General features: G+C 65.5%; 1 protein-coding gene across 2 annotated transcripts; it reads right to left on the bottom strand.

Annotated features, from left to right (window-relative positions):
• On the bottom strand, positions 1-17742 carry TTC38 (tetratricopeptide repeat domain 38). 2 transcript variants are annotated; one of them, XM_045575078.1, is made up of 15 exons: positions 17627-17742; positions 16756-16833; positions 15249-15330; positions 14122-14293; positions 12017-12190; positions 10619-10694; positions 8471-8590; positions 6082-6141; positions 5118-5156; positions 4000-4081; positions 2218-2383; positions 1025-1184; positions 837-910; positions 192-301; positions 1-157 (listed from the first exon to the last, which is right to left on the bottom strand). In XM_045575078.1, the coding sequence occupies exons 1-14, from the start codon at positions 17657-17659 to the stop codon at positions 208-210; spliced, it is 1410 nt and encodes a 469-aa protein (XP_045431034.1). In that variant the 5' UTR covers positions 17660-17742; the 3' UTR covers positions 1-157; positions 192-207. The 2 variants fall into 2 exon arrangements, with proteins under 2 accessions (XP_045431034.1, XP_036276129.1); XM_036420236.2 differs by having other exon boundaries at positions 1-301.
• Between the last annotated feature and the right edge of the window lie 1235 nt (positions 17743-18977).

Genomic DNA, 18977 nt, shown 5'->3' on the forward strand with positions numbered 1-18977 from the left:
CTGCTCCCCCCGGAACAACAGGATTTGCAAGGCCCGTGGCCGTGAACTAGGATTAGAAGGAGAGTCTGAATCACATCTACAGTCACACCCCCTCTTCCTGTGACGCCCGGGTCACAGGCTCTGTTTAAAGCTGCAGACCCCCTCAGGCCTGGCGGGCGTGGCCCCAGGCTGGAGGCCGGGGCGGGGGTCTGCGGCTGGGCGGCCCGCTCACTGCAGGAGGTGGACGGCCGCTGCCTTGCGCATGAGCCGCTCCGTCAGGGGCGAGCCGGGCTTCAAGGCGTCCCGCTCCATCAGAAGGCTTCTGCGGGAACAGATGGGGCTGTGGTGGAACCTTCTAGAAGCGAGTGGGGGCCCAATGGGTCACTCAGCCCTGGGGCAGGACCCAGGCAGCATGGGCTGGGGCTGAGGTGCTCCCTTCCCAGGCTGTGGGAGGGGGCAGCCAGGCAGCAGGGCAGCCGGGCCTGGGTCTGCCCCCTACAGCCTCCCAGCACCAGCTGGGTCGGGCAGAGACCAGCACTGAGGCCTGGAGGCTGGGTAGGCGCATCAGGTGGGAAAGGAGGACTTATCGGAGACAAAGGGCACACACGTGCCAAGGCCCGGGGCCGCAAAAGCAGGCGTCCGGGTAGCGATCAGCGTGAAGAGCTGGGCTGTGCCCTGTGGACAGGTTGGCATGGCAACAAGAGAGACTGAGCAGCACAGCAGAGCCTTGGGTCTGTGTAACCTCAAAGCTGGGACCACCCAGGCCCAGGGAGGTGGGGCTGCTGAACATTCAAACACTATGGGAGACCCCGGTGAGAGCCGTGACCTGAGGCCGGCCGTGGGGGCGGCGCACTCACCGGGCTACGTTCCTGAGGGGGCCCTCGGTGCACTGCAGGGCGGCGTGGATGAGCAGCTGGCTGAAGACGTCTCTCTGCAAGGTCACCGGACGGGGGTCAGGCGCCGGGAATGGGCGAAGGAGGGCACCCCACACTGGGTGCCGCACCTCGGGGCCGGGCTGCGGGCGGCGGGCGGCCCGAGGGCTCACCTGCGCGTTGCTGCCCCCGATCTGGACCACGCGGTAGCGGATGGGCAGCAGCAGCTCCAGGACACGGTCGGGGTGCCCGCGCTCGGCCTCCACCAGGGCCTGGCACAGGGGCAGCCCCACGTCGCGGGCCAGGCGGTGCTGGCAGTTCTCCCCGGGGGACCTGCCACGAGAAGGTGCCCTCAGGGCCTGCCCAGCGCTGGGCACCTCGCCTGGAGGACGCCCCTCCCTGCTCCCCGAGGCTAGAGCTCCAGGTGAGGCCAGGCCTGGCTGCACCTCAGGACCCCCTGGAGGCCCCGCCTCCCGGCCGCCCTCCGCCTCCAGGTGATGGGCAGGGGCCCCACCAGGCGTGTCGCTGTCCCACCGGCCTCAGCAGCTCTGCCCGGTTTGGAACTGAGGCCCAAGCAGAAGAAGTGCTTCGGGGACTCCACCACGCCCCCTGTGGGAGGCTCCCAGGGACAGGAGGCTGTCCGCCCACCGGGGTGAGAGCAACACGTCCTGGGAGAGCACGGTGCCCTTGCTGGCACCCCACCCCCGCCCCTGGCTGCCCACCTGGAGGGCGCAGCCCTGGACACACACATTCCCACAGCCGTGCCCACCTCGGCCCCCCAGCCTCCCCGCACAGGGCCCGGCCCCCAGCCTCCCCGCACAGGGCCCGGCCCCCCAGCCTCCCCGCACAGGGCCCCGGACCCCAGCCTCCCGCACAGGGCCCCCCAGCCTCCCCGGCCCCCCAGCCTCCCCGCACAGGGCCCGGCCCCCCAGCCTCCCCGCACAGGGCCCCGGCCCCCCAGCCTCCCGCACAGGGCCCCCCAGCCTCCCCGGCCCCCCAGCCTCCCCGCACAGGGCCCGGGCCCCCAGCCTCCCCGCTCAGGGGCCCGGCCCCCAGCCTCCCGCACAGGGCCCCCCAGCCTCCCCGCACAGGGCCCGGCCCCCAGCCTCCCGCACAGGGCCCCCCAGCCTCCCCGCACAGGGCCCCCCAGCCTCCCCGCACAGGGCCCTCCAGCCTCCCCGCACAGGGCCCCCCAGCCTCCCTGCACAGGGCCCCCCAGCCTCCCCGGCCCCCCAGCCTCCCCGCACAGGGCCCCCCAGCCTCCCCGCACAGGGCCCGGCCCCCCAGCCTCCCTGCACAGGGCCCCCCAGCCTCCCCGCTCAGGGGCCCGGCCCCCAGCCTCCCCGCACAGGGCCCGGCCGCGTACTCGCTGGCCTCCTGCAGGGTGGTCAGCAGCTCCTGCGTGGTCTGGGTGTCGCCCGCGCCCAGGGCCGCCATCAGGAAGTGGGCGTCGTTGAACAGCAGGACGTGGTCACGGCTGTGCTCCCGGGTCACGGGCAGGACCTCCTGCCACCGCCCGCCCACAGGCACCCCTAGGACGGGAGGAAGCGGCCGTGGCGTGAGGGCCCACATGTGGGGCCCAGGCCCTGCTGCGGGGAGGACGGCAGGCAGAGCCGGCCTCGCGCTGAGGCCTGGGGGGGGGGGTGCAGTTTACATTTCCTTCATTCAGTAGTAAAACCCATCAGTGTGTCTGTTAAGAAGCGGATTTTAAAAACGACGGGAGGGTTTCAGGGCGTCTCCAGCCCCTTTAATAAACCCCAAGCCCCCTCGGATCTCTGCCCACGGAGCTGCTGTCCGGCGCCCGCCAAGCACCTCCACCCCCGTGTCCCCGTCCGGCACCCTCAGTCACCGCTCGACCGTGCCTGCACCACCGTGCCGGGCTCCGACCGGCGCTCCGGCTTCTCCGGCTTCTCCCCCGGCACCTCCGGACCCAGGGGTTTGCCCTCGGCCCGTTTCCCAGCTGGGCAACTGGACCTGGCTCCGCGGCTCCTCTGGGCGTGAGGAGCGAGCAGCGTGCCTTCCCGCCACCCGCCCTGCACTGCCCCCGCCGGTGCTGACCGGGTCTGGTGACGGGGGACACAGGTCTCCCCCAGGCCGGGCTTCAGGGTCCCAGCCTCGCCACCGGGACAGCCAGGAGGCAGCCTCTGCACGGCCCGGCTCCTTGCTGTCCCTCCGCCTCCTCCCCATCCCTCAGCCTCTGGCCTCGGCCCCCCCGGCTCAGCCCCCACTGCTCAGAGGATCTTTCTCAAAGATGGCTGGCGTGGCTCAGTGGTTGAGCGCCGACCCAGGAACTAAGAGGTCACGGTTTGATTCCCGGTCGGGCCAGATGCCAGCAGGGGGCCTGCAGAATGGAGGATGTTTCTCCCTCATCAATGTTTCTATCCCTCTATGCCTCGCTCCTCCTCTCCCTCTAAAAGTCACTAAAAACGTTAAAAATGACTAAATAAAGGCAGACCGAGCCGTCCATCCCCGTACCCACACGGCTCCTCGCGTGCCGTGGCCGTGGTTTCCGTGTCAGGGCGTGGAGAGCTGCTCTCTGCACGGAACACCGTCCCGGTCTCTGCCTGGCAAGCCCTACGCACCCGCCCCCCGTCACTCCCCTCCACCGGGCAGCCTCCAGGCACCCTCCTGAGCGGCCTCGCCCCCTGCCTGTCTCACCCCACACGGTCCTGCTGACCCGGAGGGGGGGTCCAGGCTCGCCCTGCTGGGCCTGGGAGTAGAACCATCTGGGCGCAGAGCTGGCCGGGAGCCTCCGCCGCCCCAGAGTGGGGCCAGCCTGGCCCAGGCGACCTCAGAGCGTGGGTGACTGGAGAAACCGCTCGAACCCAGGCGGTTGGGAAACCTCCCTTCCTTGTACTGAAAAGGCGGCCAGGTGCCAGCTGCGCCTGCAGGCCTGGAGGGCAGGCTGCGGGGAGTGCAGGTGCCACCCTGGGCACCGGGCCCAGGCCTGCACACGGGGTGGTGGGAACTGGGAGAAGGGCCGTGGCCTGGTCCCGGGCTCAGTGGCTGGGAGGCAGCACCGCCCTCGTGCCCCAGGCCGTGGCTGGGGGCGTCCCAGGACCTCAGCGGACCGGAGGTGGCGAGGCCTGTCCCCTCACCATGCGAGGGGGGGAGGGGCACACCAAGGGCAAGGGCAGGGGGCCGGCACCTTCCATCTGCAGCCGGTACAGCATGGAGCAGCTGTCCACCACGTCCAGCATGGCGCCGCTGGCCCGCAGGCTGGGGAGGATCTGGAAGGCAGGGGGCGGGGCCTCAGCAGCTCAAGTCCCCACCCCCTGGTCCCCTCGTCCCCTCGTCCCCTCCCTGCCCCCCACCGAGGCTCCATCCATGCCTGGGGGAGCATGTGCACGCCTGTATCCACCACCTCCCACCCCGCCAGGGACGCTCCGTGGGCCCTGCTCCCGGACACTGTCTGCCCGTCGTGGCTCTGGAAGGCTCCACGTCACGGCCCACGGCTCTCGCACCCTCCACTCTCTCCACAAAACTCTGACAGCTGGGAGGGCTCAGACCCCCACGTATTTCCCTGGCCTCAGGCCCCGTCCCGAGGCCTGTCCCGGCTGCCTGGAGCTGGGAGTCAGGCTTCGTTTCTCTGAAAAGCATGCCTCGCCCGGCTGGTGTGGCTCAGGGGTGGAGCACCGACCTAGGAACCAGGAGGTCTCAGTTCAGTTCGCGGTCAGGGCACAGGCCCGGGTGGCGGGCTCCATCCCCAGTGTGGGACCTGCAGGAGGCAGCCGATCCGCGATCCTCTCGCATCATTGAGGTTCCTCTCCATCTCCCTCTCCCTTTCTCTCTGACATCAATAGAAAGATACTTGTAAGCACACCTAGGGGCCGGGGAGAGAGGGGGGCGTTGGTGTTCAGTGGGCACAGATGTTAGTTGGGAAGACGAGAAAGTTCTGGAGAGGATGGCGGGCCAGATGCACACAATGCGAACGGACTTGGCGCCACAGACTGGACGCCTGACGCTGGTAACATGGAGGGTTTTCCCACAATAAAAACTCCCTATCGCAGGATCAACGGAGAAGAGGCTGGGGTTTCAGACAACCGAAGTGTAATTCCACCAATGCCCACCAGGGGGCACTGCCGACCCGCGGTCCGCACCCGCTGGTTACCACGTGGGCGGTGGAGGGGGATTGGCTGAGTCTTACATAAGTGTGCTCAGCTCCAGCGGCTGCCTCTGGCCGGGGCGCCGTGATGGGCTCAAAGGTCTAGAGACGAAAAGCCACATTGCCGCAAAAAAACGAACCGTGTGCCCAGGTGGACTTACGTGGTCGTCGTAAATGGTCAGCGCGGCCTCGTACTCGCCCTGCAAAAGCGAGGTCCCCGCCGTCACTGTCAGAGGGGGTGTGATGGGAGAGGGGACCGGGAGCCGCCTCACCGAGGCCCCACGCACCGGCTGGGAGGGTGGGCGCGCCTGGTGCGGGTCCAGGGACGAGCTTCCGCCCGCTTCCGCCCTGATCTAGCAGCGAGGCGAGGCCTCTCCCGGCGGGGAACGCTGGTCAAAGCACAGCCTTCCTACAAGAGCTGGTCCCCCTGCCGCAAGCTCCCCCCTGCACCCCTCCCGCCGCCTCTCTCCCCCTGCACCCTCCGCTGCGAACACCGCATCCTTCGTGTCCCTGCAGGTCCCCGTCTTCCCAGAATTCCTCCGGGGGCATTAGGGAGCCGCTCTGCAGGAAGCACCTTGTAGTGGGGACCAGGTGTCCCCCATCCTGCTCCCCTGGGGCAGCGCATCGGGAGCATCCCAGGGCTCAGCAGGCCACCCCGCAATGGGGACACTGGTCTGAGGTGTCACCGCCGGCTGCACACAACACCCCCGGCCTCCCAGGCAGACGGTGCCGGAGCCGGAGCCGGAGCCGGAGCCGGGGGTGGTTAGGCCTGAAAAGCCACCGGAAAAGTTTCTCCCGCAGAGGGACACCCTTTCGAGGCGCACACACAGCCCGGCCGTTCTGGCTCGGTGGTGAGGGCATCGGCTGTGGACCGGAAGGTCTCGGGTTCAATTCCCATCCAGAGCATGTACCTCGATCCCCAGTCCCAGTCAGGGTGCAAATGGGAGGCAACCGATCATTGTCTCTCTCTCCCCCTCCTTCCTCCCTTCCACTCTAAAAATAATAATAATAATAAATCAAAGGGAAGAGTATCCTCGGGTGAGGATAAATACACGTGCGCACGCATCACTGCTCCAGGGTGAGAGGGCAGAGGGCAGAGGGCAGGCTCCCCGGAAGTCGCCTCACCTTCTCAATCAGGTACAGTGCCCAGTGCCAGTAGTTGTGACAGGCCAGCATGTCCGCGTCCTGGGAAGAGAAGCAGGGTCAGCCGCATCCACAGCCTCCTGGACCAGGACAGATGCCGCAGGTCACCCTGCGCCCGCCCACCGCCTTGTGTTCGGAGTGAACTGAGTGGGAATCACCAGCCGTGGGCCCGTGTCCCCCCTGCGCAGGCCCTGACCAAGCCGCCGGGGCCGGGGGCTGGCCATCGGGGTCCTGGCAGGGCCCAGCAGGAGGGGGCCCCGAGCGGACAGCTGGACGCCAGCCCTCCTCCCACCGGCTGCTGGGCACCACCCCCGCCTCCTGGAAAGGGGCCCGACAGCCCCCCAGGGCCCGGCCGCTCTGCGCCTGTGCTGAGCACGCAGGCTGCCCGCCCTCCCCAGACAACCGAGACCGGTAACTCCGTCCGTTCACAGCGGTGTCTTCGCTCAGGCTGCCCTTGGCTGGGACCATACCTCCCCCTCTGCCACTGCCAACCCTACACATCCTCACCACCCAGATCAAAGCTGACCACTTCCCCTCAGCCTCCTCCGGTGCCCGCCCCGACGTGCCCTGGCCGGGGTGGCGGGGGGCCGCCGGGAGCCTGCTCTGACACTGACCAGGTCTTCTGAGGACAGAGAAGCCCGGGCTGGGCTCTCACGGGGTCCCGGGAGCCAGAGGAGGAGGAAAGTGCATCCAGCGCGGCCGGGCCGAGCCAGGCCGGAGGCCGCTGGCAGACACGGCGGGGGACAGACGCCGACGGCAGGCGGCGAGAGTCCGCGGGAGGCCACCCCGCCGGCCTGAGCCGCTTCACACTCTGTGTTTGAAACCAACACCCAACACCCCAGGGAGCTTGTGTGGGTCCCGGCTTCAGAGCTGTCACCACAGCAGGCGTAAGGGGGGACACCGAGGCTCAGGGGTCACGTTCACGCCCGGGACAGAGCCCACCCAGGAAAAGCAGGGTCTCGGAGAGACGGGCACGGAATGAGCGGGACGCCCTGGCCTGCCCTCCACCCGCCCCTCCGTTCCGCAGGACAGGCCCTGCCCCGGCCGGGAGGGCTGCAGGCTGCTCCCCGCAGGCCCAGCGCTCCGGGAACCAGCAGCCGGAATCTGTGTGGGAGCCGGAGGCAGGTCCCCCCGGCCCCCCAGGCTCTCCGTCCCCAGAGCTCGGGGACCCTCAGGAAGGTCAGTCCTCACTGTCACCGCGGCCAAGAGGCCCGGCCGCCCCCTTAGATCCCGAGGCCCCAGGGGCGGACGGCGGGTTGCAGCCCGGAGACACCGCCGTCAGGGTGCGTGTGTTCCACCCACGGGCCCACGGCCCTCCGGCTCAGCGCGGCACCCTCCGCCCACGCCCCGGCGGCCGCCCAGCACAGGCCTGCTCTAAGTGCCGTGTCTCCCGGGCTTGGTCGTGCGTGCTCAGTGGTGAGTGCCAGCCCGCGCCCCGGGGTCCGGGCTCCATTCTGGGCAGGGACACCTCCCTCAGTCCCAGGCTCGACCCTCCGCCCGGGTCGGGCATGTGCGAAAGGCAACTAATCAATGTCTTTCTCTCACGTCGACGTTTTCCTCTCTCTTTCCCTCCCCTCCCCTCGCTCTAAAAACCGATGACCCTGACCCTAACCCTACCCTAACCCTAGACCTAACCCTAACCCTAGCCCTAACCCTGACCCTGACCCTGACCCTGACCCTAATCCCGGGAGTCAGGGCCTCCTGCACTTCCCATAGCACGGCCCAGGCCGGGAGCCGCTCCGGGCGCAGCCGCCTGCCTGGTTCCGGGTGCTTTGCTCAGTCACTGAGTGCCTGCTGCTCGGTCCAGCCGGGCAGACCCTCTGTCCTGGCCAGGGGCGCCCTTGGGAGCCCACACGGCAGAGAAGGGCAGGGCAGCACCCACCCTGGACAGGTGGCCGGCTGAGCCAGACGCAAGCCCAGGGCAACAGGCGCACACGGAGGCGGGAGGCGAGCTCCGAGCCACACGGCCGGGACGCCAGGAGGGCGGCCGGAGGTCCAGCTCCCTGGCCCCCAGGATGCCTGTCCGCAGGCCAGCCCTGCAGACCCTCCCTCGCCATCTCCCACCCTGCGGCCCGGCGCTCGGAGCCCACTCCTGGGTGCCACGTGGAGCCCACGGGCCGGTGGGGGCACAGGGCAGCCCACGCCCTCACGTGCCAGGCTCCTTTCCCGGGCACTTTCTCGTCCGTTCTTTACCCCAAATGCCTCAGGCCAGGACCGATGCTAGAGGCACCCGGGCACGCTGTGGCTGGACAGAAATGACGCCCCAAACACGAGTCCCCCACAACCAGGCTGCACCCACAACCTCTGCCCCCGACGCCTGGTCCGGCTGGAGGGGCCGGGCCGCCCGGGCAGGTGACCGCCCAACGCGCACCTTCCAGTGGGTTTCCGAGAGCCGCATGAAGTCCAGCCCGGCCTTGACCTCCGCCTTCATCTCGTGGATGTGGGCCACGGTGTGCACCGACCACGCGTCTGTGGGGGTCACGGACAGCGCCTGAGGGGCGGGAAAGGGGACGGTCAGTCAGGCGGCCTGAGCTGGAGGCCGGGCATCGGGTGGGCCAGCCTGGGATGGGCTCAGCCTCAAACAGTACCGGCCCGAAGGCCAGCCTGCTGACCACCCGCAGGCTCCCCGGGGGGTGGCACACCATTTCACAGATGGGACTGAGCGGCTGGCCCGGACCACACAGCCGCCTCCCCAGCGCCAGGCGCCCCCTGCCCACAGCCTCCTGCGTACGCCGGCACCTGCTCCCTGCCCTCCAGCCTCTGGGGCCTGTTCACCCTGGGATGCGGTGTGTGCCAACGCTGTGCCACTGCACGTGCCCAGACAGCCCTCCTCACCAACGCCATGCGGTGGCCCCTCGCCCGAGGTTCTGGCAGCTCCGACATCATCACTGACGTCACCGCTGTTCGTGACGACGGACAGCAAGGCAGGCATTGAGGCTGCCATCTGACCTCGGAGGCCTTGTGCTTTCACGCGAGCTGACTGAGCGCCTACTAAGCGCCAGACGTGGAGCAGGAGGCTGACAAGTGCCCAGGACCCCACACGGGGTCTCAGTCTCCCCCAGCCCCACCTTGGACCCCAGGCCTCTCACAGAGGCAGAGTCAGGAAGGCCTGGCACCTCTGCCCCTGGCCTGGCACCTGCCGCAGGGGTCTATGCTGACGGGTTGTCCCCAGTTAGCCTGCCCCTGCCCCCCTGCCCCTGTCCCAGCCCCCATGCTCCTGCCCCTGGCCCCATGCTCTGGCCCCCGCCTCCGTGGGCCTGTCCCGTCCACATGGGGGCACTGTAAGAAAGAACCTGTGTGGAGGGACAGTGGCAGCTGGGCATAGACCTGAAGGGCCCGGACACTCCAGAGATGGCAGGGGCACCGTGGGGCAGGCTGGGGGCCAGGGCCCTGAGAAGGGACCCCCTGAGCTCACAGCTCTCACTCCAAACAGATTCTGGGCCAGCTGTCAACTGTAGACAGCGCCTGGGAAGGCCCCTGAGCTGACTGTCTTCTGAATCCAGAGGCGCCAGGCAGAGCCATGCCCTGGAAACATACCTTGCCAGAGTCAAGTGTGCTGTCCGTCTGACCTTTAGCTCAGGTGCTGGGGGGGTGGATTTCATTATCTAAATCCAGCCAGGCACCAGGTCCACCCAGGAGTGACAATTACAAAGAAGCCACAAGAATGCACACGTTTTCTTTATCTTAAACTTTAGTAAAACTTCCTGGTATCTTACCATATAAAATAAACTGGCAGTATTGGCTCTGGGTCCCTGTCTCTCCATCAGAGGACAGCTGACCCACCCTGTCCAGCTTTCCCTACTGTCTTTGTGTCTGTCTCTTTCATTTTCTCAATTCCCCGTCGCCCCTACTCAGAACTCCTGTCTGTTCTCTATCCATACTGGTCGCCTGCCCGCTCGCTAGCCCTGTCCGCTTTGGCCTCCTCCCAGCCTGTCCCAGCCCTGCCTGGGGAGAGGGGCCGTGCAAGGAGGATCTGGGCCTGCAGAAGAGCCTGCAAAGCCCAGCAGCTCCTCACTGAGAGGGCGTGGCCAAGGGAAGGGCTGGCCGTGGGACCCCGCCCCCAGCCAGGACCACCAGAGCAGCCTCTGCTGCAATTGTGGCTCAACTCCCCGAGGCGGAGTGACATCAGTGACGTCAGAGGCGGGAGGACCGGCATTTCACACGCTCCCTGCCTCCCGAGCTCTGGCTCCCACAGGGTCATGCGGGCTCCGGGGGCAGGCAGAGCGGGTGCAACGGGAGCGAGGGGCCGGGGCCGGCCTCGCTCGCCATCCTCCTATGGAGCGAGGGGCCGGGGCCGGCCTCGCTCGCCGTCCTCCTATGGAGGGGGGGTGTGCATCTTGGCACCGCGGGCCGGACCCGGGAGGCGCGGGTGACAGGCGGCAGCTGCTGCTACCACAAGCCCTTCCTCCCCGAACCCTCGAGTGGGGAACCTGCCGGGGTCACCCCCAAGCGGGTCCTCGTACCCCTGCCCCACGGACGGACGCCAGCCCTGAGGCCGCAGCTCGGCGGGGCCACCCACCTCTTTGGCCAGCTTCTCCGCCTGGTCGTACAGGTTGGTTTCCATCAGTCCGAACGAGTAGATGCCCTTCACGTAGCTGAAGACGGAGCAAAGGCTTTGTTAGAAAGGAGGCCGGATCCTTCGCCCTCAGCACGCCTGCCCCTGCCCGGGCCGACGGCCAGGTGGACACTGTCCTAACGCGGAGTGGGTGTGCGGATGTGGTCACACCAGAGCCAGTGGCCCAACCCCGACGGCTGGTGTCCTGATGAGGAGGAGAGCGCGGTTAGGCACAGACTCAGGCTCGCACGGGCAGACAGCGGGTGAGGACCGCGGCAGAGACGGGGAGCGCAGCTGTGAGCCAGGGGTGCGAGGAAGCCTTGCGGGAGCTGGGGGGCCTGGGACCCTCCCCTAGGGCAGTGGCTCTCAGCCTTCCTGATGCTGTGACCCTTTAACACAGCTCCTCCTGTGGTGGTGACCCCCAGCCATAACATCATTGTCATTGCTACTTCATAGCTGTGATTTTGCTCCTGTTAATGAATCGTCACATAAATACCCGTGTTTTCCCATGGTCGTAGGCTCCACAGCAGTGGTTCTCGACCTGTGGGCCTCGACAGGTCTGCACTGCTCCCAGAGCCCAGCGTTCTGAACCGGCTCTGGCCAATGACTCTGAGCCAGCGGTCCCCACCCTTTTTTGGCCGTGCCCCCGAGCATCTCTGAATCCTTATGCCCGTGCCCCCCCCCCCCCATGACATGGAATCCCGTCATTCAGAGTGACGCCTCCGCCCCGGGGAAGCCTGAGGCCTTCGCTTGGTCCGAACAGGCTTCCAGAGAGCACTGCTCCATGGAAGAGAGAAAGAACGAAAGGACAGTGAAGTCCTGAGCAAGAATCACTAAGAAATTGTTAAAATAATAATAATGTGAAGTGATGTGAAAAAATAGCAAATAACGTTTCAAAACATAACAGAGGACTGAAATGCATAAATGTCACAATATATTTACGTGCTGTACGTGAGGCCCCAGACTGTGAGAAATTAAAAAACGTCATTCTCGAACTGCCCCCTTAAACATCAGATCGCCCCCCTGTGGGGTGTGGCCACTGCTCTGAGCGCGTCCCTCACGCGTCCCCCAGGAGAGCTCTTTGCCCTCCCGGCAGCTGGCGTGACCAGAGAGCAGGGTGCCACCCGCGGGTCCCAGCGGGAGGCCATGCAGGTCACAGCACGGCTGCCTGGGCTGGGCGGGCGGGCCCAGCAGTGACCTTGGCTGTCGTCCCCTGGCAGCCAGGCCGGCACAGGCCGTTCCCGCAGCCAGCTCCTGCGCTCCCGATGGCCAGCCGGAGTGAGGACACCAGAGAGCTCAGCTGGGGGGAGGGGGGGGCAGGAGGAGGCTCAGCACCAAACGAGGGGCCGCAGTGGCACGCACCTGCTCAGGGGCACGCCCGGCGTCCAGAAGGGGGCGACGCGGGCCGCGGAGTCCCGCATCTGCTCCTGGTAGCCCAGGTAGAAGTAGGCGTCGTGGGAGAACTTGAGGGCCAGCATGTCCGTGGGGTGGTCCCGGAGGACCTGCTCCCACAGCGCGCAGGCCTGGGGGAAGTTCCTGAGGGAGAGCGGGCGCTCAGCGGGGGGCAGGGAGCTTCCTGCCAGCCCCAGGCCCGCCGGCACCGGTCACACAGGCACACGCACATGTACACACACACACGTATGCTTCCTGCCAGGCCCACATCCGCCAGCACCGGTCACACAGACACACGCACGCACACACACACACACACACACACGTACACACACGTACACACACACGTACACACACGCGCGCGCACACGTACACACACACGTACACACACGTACACACACACGTACACACACACACACGTGCTTCCTGCCAGGCCCATGTCCGCCAGCACCGGTCACACAGACACACGCACGCGCGCGCACACACACACACACACACGTACACACACGTACACACACACACACACACGTGCTTCCTGCCAGGCCCACGTCAGCCAGGCACTCTTCACACAGGCACACACGTGCGCGCACACACACACACACACACACACTCACGTGCACTACCTGCCAGCCCCACGATCCGCTCTGCACTGATCACACATGCACACGCACACACGCGCGCGCACACACACACACATGTGTGCTTCCTGCCAACCTCACGGTCCGCCCTGCACTGGTCACACATGCACACGCACACACACGTGTGCTTCCTGCCAGCCCTACGGTCCGCTCTGCACTGGTCACACATGCACACACACACACACACACACAAACTCCATATGCACAAACATACACACACGCACACATGTGCTTCCTGCCAGCCCCACGGTCCGCCCTGCACTGGTCATACACATGCACATGCACACAGATATAGACAAATGTGTGCTTCCTTTCAGGTCCACGATCCGCCCTGCACTGGTTATACAGACACACACACACACACACACACACACACACACATGAGTGCCCACAACCCACCCTGCATGGGTCACATGTACACACGTGCGCACACACATGCACACACATATGTGCACACCCAGACGGCAGGTTTTTCAATGACATTGTTCTGTTTGATGTCCTTTAAAAAAATTTTTTTTTTGGTTTATTTCAGAAGGAGGGAGAGAAACATCCACGATGAGAATCACTGATCAACTGGCCCCTGCACGCCCTCCTCTGGGGATGGAGCCCACAACCCGGGCCTGTGCCCTGACCGGGAATCGAACTGTGACCTCCGGCTCCGAGGCCGGCGCTCAGCCTGGAGCCTCGCGGCAGGGCTGGTGTCCTTCCCGCGCTGACGGGATGCTGGGAGGTGGCCCCTGCCTGCTGGGAAGCCCGCGGTGACACGGGCTTGGTTACGGTCGCTTTGTGTAAAGTCAGGGCACGTCCGCCCACATCAGTGCGGACCTGGCTGCACGCGGACGGGCCTGTGCCCGCTGTGCTCCGAGATCGGATACCCCAGTGGGTAGCTGGGCGCCTGAACCCACACCAAAGGGCAGCGCTGCCTCAACAAGCGGCCCAGGCAATCTCCGCGGAGACCGGCTCCGCGGCAGGAGGCCTGGGGCAGACGCCCGGCCCTGCCCCCGGGCCCGCAGCCTTCCTGTCGCTGCCAGAACCTCCCCATCAGCCCCTCCGCCTCGCTCGGCGGCATCTCCCAGCCTGAGCTGCCAGGCCGCCGACACGGGCTCCGGCTCGGCCTGGCCAGGCAGGCAGCGGGGACAGCGCTGCTACGGGCAGAGGCTCGAGGGCGGGCAGGGCAGGAAGGGCAGGGGAAAACCCTCCCCTCTTGTGTTTGTTTCTGGGACGTGGTCCTACGGTTTTTGTAAGAAAACAATAGCCAATTTACCGAAGGCCCTACCGGGACCCTGGCCACTGCGTCCTCCTCCCCGGACAGTGGGACGGGGCAGCGGGCAGCACTGAGTGCCGATCAGACGGCTGGGCGGCGGGGGCAGCCACCCGGCGCCCTCCGCAGGGGCCCTGGGCAGCCGGTGGTGGCGCCGCCCCGGTCCCGCTCCTCACCCCTTGGCGAAGGCCTCCACCGCGGACACGTGCAGCAGCTCCCGCGGCGTCAGAGGCTGGGTGCGGGCCAGCTCCGCCATGTGCCTCACCGCGAGCGCCAGCTCCCTGTCCAGCCGCACGGAGCTCCCGGTGCCAATCAGTACGAGGCCGTTGGAGATGGCGTGGCCCATGGCTGGGGAAAGGGGGCAGCTGGTGAGTCACCAGGTCCCGCCCCCGTGTGACATAAGCAGCCCAGGAGGGGCACGCGGGCGGCAGGTGGCTGTGGCTGCCAGCCAACCCGCCCCAGTGCAGAGCTCAGCCTGGGCCCTCGCCCCCACCTGCAGGCCACACCCCGAAAAGCCCTGCACAGCGCCAGTGTCGGGAGCTCCTCATCACCAGCTGAACCTTTTTAAAAATTTAATCCTCGCCCTGACCGGTTTGGCTCAGTGGATAGAGCGTCTGCCTGCAGACTGAGGGGTCCCAGGTTTGATTCTGGTCAAAGGCATGTACCTTGGTTGCGGGCACATCCCCAGTGGGGGGCATGCAGGAGGCAGCTGATGGATGCTTCTCTCTCATCAATGTTTCTGGCTCTCTGTCACTCTCCCTTCCTCTCTGTAAAAAATCAATAAAATGTATATTTTTAAAAAAGAATAAAATAAAATAAAATTTAATCCTCAGCTGAAGATATTTTTCCCATAGATTTTTCAGACAGAGTGGAAGGGAGAGAGGAAAGGGGGGTAAGGGGAGAGGGAAAGAGAGAGAGGGAGAAGAACATCGAGGTGAGGGAGACACATCAATTGGTTGCCTCCTGCATGTGTCCTGACTGGGGCTGGGGATTGAACCCACAACCAAGGTATGCGCCCTTGCCTGGGAATGGAACCTGAATCCCTTTGGTCCCCAGGCCGGCGCTCTAACCACTGAGCCTCCCAGCCAGGGCAGCTGAACCTTTCTTTCTGCAGACCTCGTTCTCCCGAGAAATGGCATCTTTTTTGCAGAACGGGCACCCAATTAGGGGGGAAAGGTGCCTTCTCCAGAACCCGGCGTCACTAAGGGAGAGCTGGTGTTCCAACCACAACACTGGCACCTCCCCCCCCAGGCCGATGCCCGCCCGGCACTGCCAGCGTGACCCGGGGCCCAGCGTCGCTCACCGAAGGTGGGGTCTGCGGCCTTCAGCTTCGCCAGGCAGCCCTCGATGCCGCCGAGCGCCTTGTCGTTGGTCCAGGTGACGTACTGAAACACCGGGGTCTCACCGCGCCGCCCGGAGGGGCCCGGCGCCCGCCGTGACGGCGCAGCCTGGGCCTGGCCGCTGCGCCCGGACACGCAGGGCTTTCTGGGCTCAGCGGAAGCGGGGCTGGGTGCACCTCAGAGGGGAGACCGAACACGTGCCACGCGAGGCACGTTCTGGGGGGCGGGGAGGCCGCCGTGTCCAAACCCACAGCCTCTAGGGGAGTCTGCCTGCGCACCTGCCCTCCACTCAGCCGAGACGGGCACCCAGAGGCGTCCTCTCTGCCCTGTTCACGCCTTTAAGAACAGAGCCCTGGCTGGTGTGGCTCAGTGGATAGAGCGTCAGCCTGCGGACCAAAGGGGTCCTGGTTCAATTCTGGTCAAGGGCATGCACCTTGGTTGCAGGCTCCTCCCTGGCCCAGGCCCTGGTTGGGGCGTGTGCAGGAGGCAACCAGTCGATGTGTTTCTCTCACATCGATATTTCTCTCTGTCTTCCCCTCTCTCCCACTCTCTCTAAAAGATCAACAGGAAAATACCCTCAGGTGAGGACTATACAATAAAAATAAATAAATAATAAAATAGTTTAAACAAAGAACTGTAGTAAACAAGCATTGTGAAAAGTCAGGCCAAGCCCTGGCCAGTGTGGCTCAATGGTTGGGTGTCGTCTCATTCATTGAAGTGTCACCAGTTTGATTCCTGGTCAGGGCACATGCCCAGGTTGTGGGTTGGATCCCTGGTTGGGGTGCATACGGGAGGCAACTGAATGACGTGTCTCTCTCTCTCTCTCTCTCTCTCTCTCTCTCTCTCTCTCTCTCTCTCTCCCACTCCCTCTAAAATCAAGAATAGTTTTTAGGAAGCGTTATGAAGAATGCCTGGGTCCCCACCAAGCCCTGCTCCCCCCGAGTTCCCGGGAGCCCTGGGAAAGGGCCCGGGGACTCCACTGTGGTTAACCAGGAGCCGCAGAAGGCGGGAGGCTCCAAAAGTGCTCAGGGCCCCCCCGGCCCCCCGGCCCCGTCAGGTGCATGTGGAAGCGAGGGGTTAGAGGGCGCACAGCACCCTGGGCACCGGGAAGCAGGAGCGGACATAGCTGTGAGACGCACCTGACATTTTATAATAACAGGGAAATTCATTAAAAGCATCCCCAGCCCGGCCGCGTGGCTCCGTGGCTGAGCGTCGACCCGTGAACCAGGAGGTCAGGGTTCGATTCCGGTCAAGGGCACAGCCCGGGTTACCGGCTGGATCCCCAGAGGGGGGTGTGCAGGGGGCAGCTGATCCATGATTCCCTCTCATTTAAGTTTCTATCCCTCTCCTCTCCTTCTCTCTGAAGTTAATACAAACATACCGTATTTTTTTTTTTTTTAAACATTCACCGATTTCAGAACCCGGCCCTGGACCTGCAGGGAAGGGGCTGCCATGCTCAGGGGGCATCACCTGGGTCAGGGTGGCATCGAACAGCTTGCAGGCCTCGTTGCTGGGGGTTGAGAGCGGGAGGCCCGCATCCTTCCACGCCTGCACAGCAAGAGGGGGTGCAGTCAGGGCTTGTTCCCCGCACGGAGGCCTCCAGCCTGGCACTGAGGGTGGTCCCCGGGGGCCTCCCAGACCTCACAGCTGAAGGAGCAGGGGGAGCTCCCCAGGCGGCCCCGCCGCCTCTAAGCACTGTGCCCTCCGGGAGGTCCTCCCTCGGACCCGGGCCGGCCCTCTGTGAACGGGCTCCGGTGCCTGGGAGCGTCCGGGGAGCAGGCGGAGGGCAGCGGTCCGGCTGGAGGGCACGGCGGGGCGGGGTGGGCTCCGCCGGGCAGGGGAGGGCGTCGCCCGCTAACCCCCGAACGGCCCCTCCGCTCCCACCTGTGGGACCGCCGTCCGCCCCCTTGGTATTCCTCTCCCCGGGTGTCCGCACCCCGGTGTCCCCCCTCGGTGTCCGGGTCCCGTTGTCCCTCCCTCGGTGTCCCCACCTCAATGTCCCCCCCCTCGGTGTCCCCCCCTTGGTGTCCCTCCCCGTTGTCCCCCCCCTCGGTGTCCCGCCCCCCGGTGTCTGCCCCCTGGTGTCCGGCCCTCGGTGTCCCCCCCCCCGGTGTCCCCCCTTCGGTGTCCCCTCCCCACTCCCCGGGGCGGCATGTCCCCTCCGCCCGGCCCCTCTGGGGAACACCCTGTCCTGCGCCCTCCGAACCCGCCTCCTCTGCCCGGGGCGGCCCCGCCCGGCAGGTGCCCGGAGACCCTGGCTGCCGCCGGCCTGCGGGGCCACGCGGGCTGGTGCCTGCCTCCCTCGGGGGAGCCGCGGGGCGGTGCTCCGGGTCCTCCGTACCTGGCAGTCCCGCAGCGGCGGGCACACGGCCATGGTGCGCTCCGGGGCGCCGTCCGCTCTGCGGGGCCTTCCGGGAGGGGCGGGGCCTGGATGGAAGGTGGGCGGGGCCGGAGGGGAGGGGCCTGGAGGGAAGGTGGGCGGGGCTGGATGGGCGGGGCGGGGCGCTGGGGGCGGGGCCTGGAGGGAGATGGTCGGTGCCTGGGGATGTGGGCGGGGCCTGGAGGGAGGGGGCGGGGCCGGCTGGCGGGCAGTCAGGGACAGAGGCCGGACAGCGCCCGCCTCACCAGGCAGTCGGAGGCCCGGGACAGCGGCCGGCGCAGCGCCGCCCCAGGTGCGCCCGGAAGGCGCTGGAGGAGCCCGCCTGGCTCCAGGGGCACACTCGGCATGAGCCTCGGTGTGCGCTCATCTTGCCTCCCCAACTCCGGCTCCCCACGACCACCGAAGGGCCCCTCCCTGCCGGACACCGAGGGGGGACCCCCTTGCGGAGGGACTGCTGAGTCCCGGGGGCAGAGGAGCCCGGGGCAGCGGTAGCTCCACTGGGAAGCCAGGCGTGGCCAACACCCCTCCAGGATCCGGCGTCCCCTCCCGCTGCCTCTCCAGGACTTGCAGCCTGAGCTCTGCCCTCAGCCCCAAACCTCTAGCCACCGCCCCGCCCCCCCAACTCCCAATGTATGCTAACCACTCATCTCCCCCTCCCCTCCCACTTCTTCTCCCTCTTCCTCTCCCCCTCCCCTCCTCCTCCCTCTTCTTACCTCTCCCTCTCCCTGCCTCTCTCTATAAAATTAATGGAAACATCCTCAGGTGAAGATTTAAAAAATGCTCATCCTTATTAGTCATCAGGGAAATGCAAATCAAAAGCACAGTGAAATGCCACTTCACACTGGCAGGTTGACTAGAAAGAAAGGTAATAAGGTGTTGCCAAGGACGCGGAGAAACTGAAACCCTCATGCTGGGATGGTGGGAACGTGAGGGGCTAGGACACTCGAGAAATGTGTGTTAGTGAATGAGGAAGGAAAGAAAAAAGTCAGAGGGCATAATACAAAAAACAACAAAGGTGTAGGCTGAAATCTAAACTTTTCCATAATTACATTAAATGTTGATGGTTTAAATATTTCAATTAAAAGGCAGAGATAGACTGAGCGGACAAAACAAAACCAACCCTCTTAAATACTGCCTACCAAAAAACACTTCAAATATGAAGACGAAGTTAATTTTAAAAGATGGGTCATGTAGACAGTACGTGTGGCTGTTTTATTCCAGCCCGCCACACCCACCCCGTTTTACTCAAGCATAATTGACATGTCATGTGACTGTTTTAATGTCAGGTAAAATGGACTTCAGACAGCATCAT

The sequence above is a fragment of the Pipistrellus kuhlii genome, unplaced genomic scaffold, assembly GCF_014108245.1.
Source record: "Pipistrellus kuhlii isolate mPipKuh1 unplaced genomic scaffold, mPipKuh1.p scaffold_m20_p_64, whole genome shotgun sequence".
Taxonomy (NCBI): domain Eukaryota; kingdom Metazoa; phylum Chordata; class Mammalia; order Chiroptera; family Vespertilionidae; genus Pipistrellus; species Pipistrellus kuhlii.

Excerpts from the sequence above, each read along its gene's own strand:
- TTC38 (XM_045575078.1), bottom strand. The coding sequence starts at position 17,659 with ATGGCCGTGTGCCCGCCGCTGCGGGACTGCCAG. Across the intron at positions 14,294-15,248 it reads GGCCGCAGACCCCACCTTCG|CCATGGGCCACGCCATCTCC; the intron begins GTGAGCGACGCT and ends CCCTTTCCCCAG. Across the intron at positions 5,157-6,081 it reads CACTGTACCTGATTGAGAAG|GGCGAGTACGAGGCCGCGCT; the intron begins GTGAGGCGACTT and ends TCGCTTTTGCAG.